This window comes from Equus quagga, chromosome 14 (assembly GCF_021613505.1).
Source record: "Equus quagga isolate Etosha38 chromosome 14, UCLA_HA_Equagga_1.0, whole genome shotgun sequence".
NCBI lineage: Eukaryota > Metazoa > Chordata > Mammalia > Perissodactyla > Equidae > Equus > Equus quagga.
Genome location: NC_060280.1, coordinates 22,994,983 through 23,006,559, shown reverse-complemented (window position 1 = coordinate 23,006,559; position 11,577 = coordinate 22,994,983). Strand labels below are relative to the sequence as shown.

Here is an 11,577-nt window from a genome sequence, read left to right as displayed (position 1 = left end):
GACTCTAGTGGGACCCCCTTCTGAGTCGTGAAGAAGGAAAAGAGACAGACAAGTTCCTTTTTCTGCTGCCACCTCTCCTTCTCCGATGGTTCCCCAGCCCAACTTTAATTCTCCAGCCAGCGTTCAAGTTCACTACTTCAGCATCAAGTTAAGAATAACGTAAGCATCCCACCCTCAAAGACCCACCAGGTTTTCTCCTGTCACATCAGACTTCCAGCTTCACACTAGGTCCCATGTGCCTCTCCCTCCTGTTTCTCCCTTTCTCTCTACTCTCTTCCTTTCTTCTTGGAGGGTTGGTGCCCAAAATGTTAAAGCTGGGCAACACTTAAGATCATTGTGCCCATCCTCACTGCAGAGCTGAAGCTGAGGCCCGAAGTTGTGCCTAAGGACATGTAGTCAGGAACAGGACCAGCCTGAGGCCTGATCCCACCCAGCACTGGCTTTCTCCCCATCTACTGAGACTGAGACTGGACTCTACTTGGACTCTGAGGAAGAAAAACATTCATCTCAGCTCCACTCAGCTGACCTCCAACTGGAGGGCTTCTGGCTGTACCAGCCACTGCAGCATTAAGCCCCCACTTCCTCACTACCACTGTCTCCCCATTTCCCCCCTACAACACTCACGGGCTTTCAGGTACAAAGGATTCTGTCATCCTAGCTAGGGTTGTGACCTTAATTATCCATCCAAACCCCAACCAAATCTTATAACCCTGTGATCCTCCCAGCCCTGCACTACCCAAAATCTCTCCCTTTGTTCTTCCCCTATCAGGAGCCATGCCTCCACGAGCCCTAAAGCTTTGCCCCCACCACAGGATGGCAGAAGCTCCACAGCCCAACTCCACCTTCCCACGCCCAAGCTTCTTCATAATGGCTGGCATTCCAGGGCTAGGGGATGCCCAGGCCTGGATGACACTGGTCTTCGGGCCCATGTATCTGCTGGCCTTGCTGGGCAATGGAGCAGTGCTGGCAGTGGTGCAGATAGACTCCACACTACACCAGCCCATGTTTCTACTCCTGGCCACGCTGGCAGCCACAGACCTGAGCTTAGCCACATCTATAGCCCCAGGGTTGCTGGCCGTGCTGTGGCTTGGGCCCCAGCCTGTGCCATATGCTGCCTGCCTTGTGCAGATGTTCTTTGTTCATGCGCTGACTGCCGTGGAATCTGGTGTACTGCTGGCCATGGCCTGTGATCGTGCTGTAGCAGTAGGGCGTCCACTGCATTACCCTATTCTAGTCACCAAAGCCCGTGTGGGCTATGCAGTCCTGGTACTGGCACTGAAAGCTGTGGCTATTGTTGTGCCTTTCCCTCTGCTGGTGGCACGATTTGAGCACTTCCGAGCCAAGACCATAGACCACGCCTACTGTGCACACATGGCAGTGGCAGAGCTTGTAGTAGGGAACACATGGGCCAACAACTTGTACGGGCTGGCACTTTCCCTGGCCGTGTCAGGTGTAGATATTCTGGGCATCAGTGGCTCCTATGGGCTCATTGCTCATGCTGTGCTGCGGCTGCCTACCCGAGAGGCCCGTGCCAAGGCATTTGGTACATGTAGTTCCCACATCTGTGTCATTCTGGCCTTCTATGTGCCTGGTCTTTTCTCCTACCTCACACACCGCTTTGGTCGTCACACTGTCCCAAAGCCCGTGCATATCCTTCTCTCTAACATCTATTTGCTGCTGCCACCTGCCCTCAACCCTCTCATCTATGGGGCCCGCACCAAGCAGATCAGGGACCGGCTACTGGAAACTTTCACATTCAGAAAAGGCCAGTTCTAACAGGCAGTGAAAACAATGGAGGCTGGGGGTGGAGGTGAGGGGACATTCAAAGGAGAGTCTGGGGTCTAGAGGTATGGATTATGTCATCTTTGTCCCATTATCTGCATATGACTGTGATAACCACTCAATAGATATTTGCTGTGAAGCTTCTACTACGTGTACCACTGGCAGTTGTAGACTTTGGTCTAGCCATGTATCCTGCTTGGGATGAGGCAGGAAGCAGGGGACTACATGCTACCATGTGGGGAAAATAAGAAGAGATCAGGGAATTATCAGGGAATCATGGTACACAAGATTTAACTTAAAGAAACCTGCTCCCTCCCACCATCATTTTAACCTAAGTCTTCCCATGCTCCCATACAAAAGCTCCTCTACAGATCCTGGACCTGGGGGTCTGGGAAGAGTGACACTGCCTCTGGAGGCAAATGCTTAGTTAGGTACTTGCCTGGGATCACAGCCCTCTCTATTCCTGGAGCCAGATTCTGTTTTCAGCCTGTCCTTATGGAAGGAGTTATACAGGCATATCCCCCACCTTCTGAGAATCTGGATAATGTGCCCTGGGTCCCAATTTGGCCAGGGTACTGAACTTTAAGACACTGCCACTTCAGAGAACCCTCTTGGTCTCATATGTAATTGCTATCCTCCAACCCCCACTCTCCTGCCAGTCTTAAGAATTAATGGCTAGAACTTCTTTCCCTGAGCCTGCAGCTTCAGGGGTCAGGCATCCAACTGAAAGAAATTTTGATATCCCAGAAAATAACCACTTCACGTGCTTGCCTGAGGTCCCAAGTCACTGTGGTCTCTTACCCATCTGCCCTTTTGTGCATCCTCAGCCAAGAAGGTAGAATTCCCAAAAATAAAATCCTCATCAGCACCCCTATTTGTCCTGGCCAAAATCACTAAAAGCATATGATGTTGGTGCAATATGATGAAATAGGAATATTTCACACTGCTGTGGCTTCCAGAGAACAAAGATATTAAACAGAAAGTGTCAGGATGTTGCCCAACATGGGATGCACTTTCAGCTAAGATTCCACACAGAAAGGGACATTGCACAAAAGATCTTTCACACCAGTATAGAGTCCAGAAGGAGTATAATCTCAGAGAAAAGGCAGAGAAACACTGTTACGAGGTCAGAGAAAGCTGCATGCTGCACAGGCAGACACAAGTTCTCTGGGAAAATTATCATAACTGCAGATATTAGAGTTAGCCATGAAGACCTGAAGCCAGGTGTAATGCTGACCACTTAGCAGAGATAGCTGGACCAAGCACCATGGGAGACCACACAGAAGAGGCTGCAGATCTGAAAAAGCTGGTGATGCCTTCTCCAGGGCCACATGGTCTTCATTAATAAGGAACTGAAGAGATAGCCCAGAAGCTCTGCGTGGTTTTCAGAGGTGTTGTCACACTAAAGCCAAGTGGACAAGGAGGAAATCTACAGTTTTCCTTGAGTATGAGCTCAGTCATTCTCAAGACTAATCTTTTTCATGACATTCTGAGTTAAAAAGCCCTCCAGGCAATGATTTTGTGGATAACTGTGACAAAATTCTAATCCTAACAGGTCACAAGTCTTTAAGATGTCCATACCCTTCTCTCAGGGATTCCTCTTCAATAAATCCATCCCAACAAAATAGAGATGTGAACAAAGATGTATGCAGTAAGATATTTATTATAACATTATTATAAAGAAATATATTATAAAGAATTTATATGTGTGACATTCCTGTGTCCCACATACACGCGCCACCAGTTTTTGCCTTTCCCCTGTGGTACATGAAATAAGAAATCATGTGCAGCCAATGTTCATAAGCAATGAATTCTGTCACCCTCCCACCACAGGAAGCCTCTCTTCTAAGGCACCTTCACTACCTGGCTGTGCACAACTCCCCAAGGCAGCTGATTCATACTTATACATTGTTCATTCTAAGAACTTTCTTCCTTCAAGCCAAAGATCCACCCGCTTGGACATTTGTATTTTGCTTTGGAATGAGATTGCATTCATACCTACCATGTGGTGTGTTTAGAAGGCTTTACTGGCACTCTTACTCCTCACAACCACCTGAGAACAATTATAAACCCATAAGCCCTTATCTACAATTCCAAAATAAAAAATCTCAGATGAAACAATAGTTTTTTCATAACTATGGCCCAAAACCTGACCTGAACCATCACAATTGTATTTCTTGTATTTATTTATTTCACTTAGTGTGAATATTCATAGAGTTAGCTGCAGAAATATTGATGTTTGATTATAGGCACTGCCCTGAATCTCACTAGGGTATTCCTTTATATATGATAAAGGCACTATTTTCCCTTTCTAAAATCTGAAAAGTTCTGAATTCCAAAATACATCTGTCCCTAAAGGTGTCAAATAAGGGATTAGGGACTTGGACGATTGTCCCTGCAGCCTGAAAGAAGTGAAGAGACTTGTTGGGGCTCTTCATTACTTTAAACTCTTTGTTATCAACACTATTCTATATTGCCCTAGAGGTTCTTGAAGAGAACCTCATGTTCTCTGGATAATCAGCCCCCACCTGTTTATTCCCCTCATGCTCTCCACTCTCTTCACCCCTCAGATATGCTGCAGGAAATCTGCACCTCCCTCCCCATGGAGATCCCAGAACATGCCACACTGGAGGCAAACTAACAAGCAGGATATGGCCCAAACAGCCCAGCCCTTGGGCTCATCACCTCCACCCAGAACTCAGTCGTCATCTGTTTTCCTTCAGCAACTTTTAGTCTGACTCTATGAGCCAAAAGGAGAGACAGACTTACTTAATGTCAGGGTAGGGTAGTGTGAAATTTAGGGAGCCCAGAGAATCGTGGTAATCAGACAGCAAAAGAGAGAAAAGAGAAGGTATGGGCTTCTGGCAGAGGAGTTCATGGGTATTCAACTTCCCCTGTGAGCCCCCTCTATGAAAAATCCAAAAGAGATCCTCATCAAGTTTCACCAAAGTCCCATCTCCACACCTACCTCAGCCACCCCTTTTTCATTCTGGAACCCCCCTTAGGATATGAACATGCATCATTCTCTGCCTCTGTTTATCAATAACTCTCGTTGTCTCTGTACCTCTGCATCTCTGTCTCCTTGCACCATCAGCTTTGCCCTATGTCTGTATCTCTTGTCCTTGTGTATGTCTCTCTCTCTCTACCTTTGCCTACCTCACCCAGAATTCCTTTCTGGAGGGAGAAGAGGTGCTAACTATACTATACCAGGTGACCTCTCCTTGTTAACCATAATAAAAAAATGTGCTAAATGGGCATTAGGAGGAAAAGACTTGGTTTCACTTGTCTTAACAAGCAACTTGGGGTTTCTGATTTGGTCGATTGCAGCTCTCCTCTCATCCTGCCCACTTCTTTCTCATTACAACACTTTGCACTTCCATCTGGCCAACTTTGTGGGATACCTCTACATCCTGGGCTGGGATGGGGGAAGGTGCGCCCCATACACAAAGAGGTCATTAGGCACACAGGAGACTCTCCAGAGGGACTTGAGAGAGGACTATTTGGACAGATAAGGGTCACAGTGGGAGAGTAGAAAGGCTCTCTAGAGTGGGTCTTCTCCAGGGAAAAACCACTCTTCTTCTCCAGCAAAACATCAGGTTGCGATCCCTTACAGAGACACAAGAAGAAATCACACATAGATCAGGGTTGTAAAAGGAGAGGACCCACTAGACACAGATTTGCCTAGGATAGGGGGTAGAGGATGAAGAAAAATTTCCTCAAATTTACCTGGGTAATTCTAGCTTCCTGAAAGTTCTTTCCAGTTACTAAGGTAACATCATCCCAATTAGACTATTCTCCACATTGTCACTGCTCAGCATGATACCCTCCTACACACACATGTGGTTTTCATTGCAATTGTAACCCACTCATTAATAATGGGTTTCAACCTAGGATGCACATTAGAATTGCCTCAGGAGCTTTTAGAAATTCTGATGCCCAGGCATACTACAGACCAACTGAATCAGAATCTCTGGAAGTAGGATCCAGGCATCAGTAATTTTTGAAGATCCCAGGTAAACTCAAAGTACATCCAAGGTGGAGAACCACCACTTTTTCTTGGTTTAAGTCCTGATCTATACTTCTCCCATGTCCTTCAGGACTCTGATCCAACCTCACAAAGGACTTATCTACAGGTGACAAACAGCAGAGCAAATTGCTTCCAGGAGGCTGCTGAAGGGAGGAGAGGCCTGATCCTGTTTCCTTACAAGAACTCAGACCAAGAACTACACACACACACACATATATATATACAAACATACCCTAACAGATACCTGCATTTTCCTCCCCTAAATCAGAATGGATAGGTCACTCAAGAGTATGAACTCAGGCTATGGGTATAGTGAGGCTAGGAAAGTGACTGCCCTCTCCCTGCCCAAGGTCCCATCACCCAGCAGGAGCTTTATGACCTCATGCTATAGTAGGTCAGTGCCTAAGGCCTGGGTCCTCCCCTTCCTGGGCAGCTTGGGGTTCCTCCAGCAGCCACTGCCCTGCCTAACGCCTCCCACACCCCACCATGTTGGTTGGTACCCCCCACCTGCTGACACTGGATGAAGCTGATGCCACCTGGACCCTCATCAAGGATAAGGTAGGTAAAGTAAGAAGGTTAAACAGGAAGTAACAAAGTGTAACCTAGATGGGTCTGAGCAGCTTATCAGTAGGATGGAGTGGAAAGCCTGAAAACAATAATAACTAACATTTACTCAGTGCTTGTTTATGTACCAGGCACTGCACTAAGTGCTTTGCACAAACTGTCCAATTTAATCACAAGTGCAAAAACAGAAAGGTTCCTTGAAAGGCAACATATAAGGACTTATGAGAGCAGAGAGAAGTGCTAAAGTCAGGGGTAGGACTTAGGTCAGGAAGGCTTCCTGGAGAGAGTGACATTCTAGCGAGGCAAGTAGGAGTTATTCACACAGAGGGAAGAGGAATACCTGGCACATAAACAGTGCTTAATAAACACCTAAATGAGTTAATGAGCAGGTGGGTGGGTGAGTGAACAGCATACTAATTAAAGGTAAAGAATATGCAAAAGTCAGGAGAGGAAAAAGAAAAATATGTATTTGTGAACTACAAATAGTCTTCTAGGGCAGGGTTCAAAGTAGTAGTGGTGAAAATGAGGTCAAAGAGGTATAGGGACTGATCATGAAAGGCCTTTTAAGCTTTCTAAAGCTTCAACTTCCACAGAATGAGAAATTTCCGTTTTTAGCCAAATATGTAGATTTCAAGGACCAGGCAGATGTCAGCTTTATCTGAGTTGCTGGTATCTGACAAATCCCACCAAATCTAGATGGCCAAAAATTTCTGAAGTTAGAGAATTTAGGGATCAGGCTCTGGTTATGGATCTGAAGGAGAGTGAATTTAAAGCACTTACAGAAGAAGGCAGCCCACCAAGTTTAAAAGAACCATCCTGAAGTAGCGCCTACCAAACTCAAAGCAGCCTTAACGGCACATAGCTCCCATTCAAAACGAAGCGGCTGCTCACCACAAGTCAGCTTCCCAGGGAAGCAAAGACAGAAGAGCTAAGGTTGTCCCAACAATTAGAATAACTAGTTTCAGCATGTAAAAGGCTGGTCCTGTACTAGACCAATCAGAATTAGAGTGAAAGTAAATGGGATCTTCAACTATTAGAAAGCTACACTATCTCTGAGGATCAGAAAAACACCCTATGCTATTTAAATGGAAAATTGTCAGGAAAATCAGGGGAGAGACACACACAAGCTAAATCACTGGCAGTATGTGGCAAATTCAAGGAGTAGGACACCTTTGAGTGACCTGTTTTCCTCTCTCCAGAACTGCTGACAGTTTATTGGGCACTTTGTAGAACATTTGGCTAAATAGAATGTAGCTCAAGAGCTCCCTATTCAGAATTCAAACCAGCCAAGGTAGATCCAAGAAGTTCCACCATCACCTTTCTGGGCTGCCCCTGGGATAGCTAAATTTGCAGGCCTCTAAATTTCACAGAACTTCCACCGGGAAGTAAAAGTGCAGTGGGAACAGGTAGTGGTCTCAAACAGCAACTCTACCAAAAACATAGTCACCCTAGCAAAGAACTGAGTACCTTATTTTTCCTATTTTAGGATAATCACTAGGGCCCTCAAGGGTAAGGAAGAGGACGTAATAAACCTCCATGGTAAATTCACATCAATATTCTGGGAAAGACTCTCCACCTAAATCAGGAATTCACCTTTTAGCAGAAACTTGGACGATAAGAACCAGCTATTTTAAATGTCACACTCCTGTTAGAGGGACCTCGCCTAGAGATACTCCCATTTGTCTTATTTGTATAGGATCCTAGGCACCAAAGGAACAGCTACGGTAGGATTCTGAAGTTATGCTTGGTGACTATGCTTTCATTGTCATGGGGCAGAGCATTCTTTAAAAATAAAAGCCAACCCACCGGTGCTCTGCTCTCACCCCTGGAAACCCAACTGGCCCTTCTTAGAACTCTGTTTCTCAGCCTGATGCCCCACTCAAATGTAAGTGTTCCAAGTCTGAAGGAAGCAAAGGAGAAAGAATGATGGGAAATTCTTCCACACAGATCAAGAAAGAGCACCAGTTATTTCCCTGGCTGAGTGACAAAAGAGAGTAATCTTCAAGCTACCTCCACTTATCCAAAGTGCAGACATAACTCCATCAGTTAGCTACCCTCCTCTTATGGCAGGGGGCAGCACTTCCAAAATAGCTTTATGTAGCAAAAAGCAGATCAGCCTTAAGGCACCACTGGTGAATTCTACCAGAAGGCCAGCAAAGTGAGCAATGCCATCAGTAGGTGCACAGACATGTGGGACTAGGGGGTTGGGGGAGAGCAGAGTACACAGCATTTTAAGAATAGGGCTCTTAACGTGAATGGGGCCCAAAGAGGGAATTTTGTGTGCTACTTAGCAGAATGCAGAGCCAGAAGTCTCAGCCAACAATATCTTGGATGAGTCAGGATCAGGTCTAAGTGGAATTACTAGAGAGGATCTTACAGGGTTTCCCAGCTGATCATGAAATTAAACTTTGCGGAACGAGGTTACCAAGCCCAAAAAGGCCAAGACACAAGAAGGACAAAACCAAGAGGAACTGGAATCCCTAAAAGCATATTGGAACTAGCTTTACAGAGATGCGGCCTCAAGTCCCTTAAGGAACTATCCCCTGAAATTAGGGCTGAAGGTGTATACTAAGGCGTTATAGACAGTGTAAGAAGGGACATTTCAAACCTATTTCTGTGTGCCCATTCTTGGTTAATGACATCACCCATCTAACCAATCACCTAAGAATAATCCTTGGAGATTCCTTTTCCCACACCCCTTAAGTGACCAAGTTCTACTAATTCTATAACCTAAATATCTTCCCCCATTATTTTAGTTCAGAGCCTCACCATGTCTTGCCTGGAGTATTACAATACTCTTAACTGATTTTTCTCTTTCTCCTTATCTTATGCCTTCCTACTCAAAACTAGCTTTCTAAAATGTCTATCAGATCCTGCCCCTCCTAACCAGAGTTGTTCAAACGGCTTCCTGTTGTCCTCAAGATAAAATTCCCATCACTTAACACATATACAAGGCCTTTCATAGTCAAGTTCCTATGTGCCTGTTCCTCTTCACACCCTACATTTGAAACACAAAATTACGTGTTCATGAATATGCCCCTCTTAGTTTGTAAAGTTCAGGTTTTTCAGTGGCTGTTCCCTCTGCCTGGACCGACCATTCTCCTACCTGGTTAATTCCTTGAGACCTCAAGTATTACCACCTAGAAACCTTCTTAGATCCTCTTCTATCAAAGACAAAGGCTGTTAAATCACTTCTCATCTCCTCCACAGCTTGCTTTCTATTATTTTACTTGGCTGACTACTGTTTACGTTTTTGTCTCCTCCATTAGACTGAGCTACATAAGGAAAAAGATAAAGGTTCACTCCTTCATGTATTCCCAGTATCTAGCAGACTCTGGGACGTAGTAGACATTCAAGATTTTGCTACAGGAGAGAACTGGAAGATAAGTATTAAGTACAGTCATGCGCCACATAACGACATTTCAGTCAACGACAGACTGCATATGTGATGGTGGTCCCATAAGGACTAGTACCATATAGCCTAGATGTGCAGTAGGCTATACCATCTAGGTTTGCGTAAGTATACTCTATGATGTTCACACAACAAAGCTGCCTAATGATGCATTTTGCAGAGTGTATTTCTGTTGTTAAGCGACGCATGACTGTGTAACAGTCTGAGCACATTGTGGAGATGTAATCAAACAGTGGGAGGGTCAATCTAGAGCAGGCTACCAGGTAACTCCTGACCCTAACTCAGTCTCTGACCTATAAATTGGCTACCTGCAGGTTATCGAAGAACGCTTCGGGTCCAATGTAGTGGCAGTACCTTTCCTGTCGGATGCAGCCTGCTATGACCTATTGGGTGTGCTAGTGAAGCAGTCCCGCCCAGCCCACTCCCGCCTGGCTTTGCCAGGTCGGCAGGGACGGCGAGCACTACAACCAGTGGGGCCTCTACCAAATCTCCTGGAGCAGGCAGGGTCTGAGGGTGCCTTTGCCCACTGCACTCGGGAATACTCACCAAACGGTCGAGCAGAGATAGCCTATGAAGAAATGCGACTGTTGGATGGGCAGCCCTGCCGGATCCGCCTACATATGGGCGGCCTGCGCAAGAGGGTGGCCTTCCTGCTGCTGCCACCAGGGCAGGTGAGCCTACAGCAGACTCTTCCCTGGCTCCGAAGCACCCACAGCATCTATGTCATCTACCAGGTCTTCTGCTGTTCCTGGCTGCAGCTAGGGGTGTTGCCTACAGCCCATGAGACCCAGCTACTCCGGTTACAACGGTCACTGCCTGTTGCCTTCTCCTGCCTCAAGTTTTCACTGAAGCCCAAGGGGGTGCTAGGACCACAAAAGCCCCTGACCAAAGACCCACTGCCCCATGGGGCCAAATGGGTCAGACCCAACCTCAGCATCATGCCATCTCTGGCCCCATCAGCCCCTACCGATACCCTCGAAGCTGCTGATGTGCCTCTACCTGTCCCAGCCCCACCTACACCACCTCCCCAGGAAGGGCCAGAGGGCAGACCCACCAGATGCTCCTACAAGGGCCGAAACCCATTCCGAAGGGGACCCCAGATGCTGTCAGGTACTGCTAGGAGAAATGAAGATGAGAGGGATGGAACAAGGTGGAGGGAATGAGCATGGGGAGTATAGCCCAGGAATGCGGGCTATGTGGGGCACCTATAACTCCACACTGGACCCTGGTGAGGAGGATGGAGTTAGCCAGGGGAGGATGAGATGGTCCTGGTGAGGGGGTGGGCAGAGCGTAGAGTACCAGAGGGAGGGACTAGGGAGGCAGAAAGCCCAGGGCATGAGTCAAGCTGTGACTATCCCCAACCCTGGCAGAGAACTGGCTCTTCAGCCCCCGCAGCCCTCCACCAGGAGTCCAGGGTGGGGGCCCCGGGGACCCCGACCGGCACTCCATGTCCCTGCCCCTGCTGCAGGGTCTGTCCTCGGAGTTCGACAGCGACGACTGAAGCTGAAGCGAGAGATGCAGGGGGTGAGACCCCTAAGATCTGGCATAGGGATACTGGTCCCCAATAAACATGAGCTGCTGTTCCCCCAAACTATCCTGGGCCCATGCTGCTTCTTCCTTCTGGGGTCTGGAGAAAGGGGAGTGTCCCTACTTTTTTCCCTAGGCTTCATGTCTCCTCACTCTCTAAGGGGATAAGAAGCACCTTGAAACCTTTGCATCAATGTCTTCACCAGAGAGAAAATACCCCTGACCACCTCCCCATCTACAGACAACCTTCTTGGGGCCCCAGTCC

At 47.1% G+C, this 11,577-nt stretch overlaps 2 protein-coding genes across 2 annotated transcripts; both read left to right on the top strand.

Moving 5' to 3' along the window:
- Positions 1-798: 798 nt before the first annotated feature.
- Positions 799-2,227, top strand: LOC124252161 (olfactory receptor 52W1). The gene has a single exon (XM_046685399.1). The coding sequence runs from the start codon at positions 814-816 to the stop codon at positions 1,774-1,776; it is 963 nt and encodes a 320-aa protein (XP_046541355.1). The 5' UTR covers positions 799-813; the 3' UTR covers positions 1,777-2,227.
- A 917-nt stretch (positions 2,228-3,144) lies between these two features.
- Positions 3,145-11,476, top strand: C14H11orf42 (chromosome 14 C11orf42 homolog). The gene is made up of 3 exons (XM_046685400.1): positions 3,145-6,367; positions 10,100-10,895; positions 11,156-11,476. The coding sequence occupies exons 1-3, from the start codon at positions 6,296-6,298 to the stop codon at positions 11,284-11,286; spliced, it is 999 nt and encodes a 332-aa protein (XP_046541356.1). The 5' UTR covers positions 3,145-6,295; the 3' UTR covers positions 11,287-11,476.
- Positions 11,477-11,577: the final 101 nt, after the last annotated feature.

Excerpts from the sequence above, each read along its gene's own strand:
- LOC124252161 (XM_046685399.1), top strand. The coding sequence starts at position 814 with ATGGCAGAAGCTCCACAGCCCAACTCCACCTTCCCACGCCCAAGCTTC.
- C14H11orf42 (XM_046685400.1), top strand. The coding sequence starts at position 6,296 with ATGTTGGTTGGTACCCCCCACCTGCTGACACTGGATGAAGCTGATGCC. Across the intron at positions 6,368-10,099 it reads GGACCCTCATCAAGGATAAG|GTTATCGAAGAACGCTTCGG; the intron begins GTAGGTAAAGTA and ends GGCTACCTGCAG. Across the intron at positions 10,896-11,155 it reads GGGACCCCAGATGCTGTCAG|AGAACTGGCTCTTCAGCCCC; the intron begins GTACTGCTAGGA and ends CAACCCTGGCAG.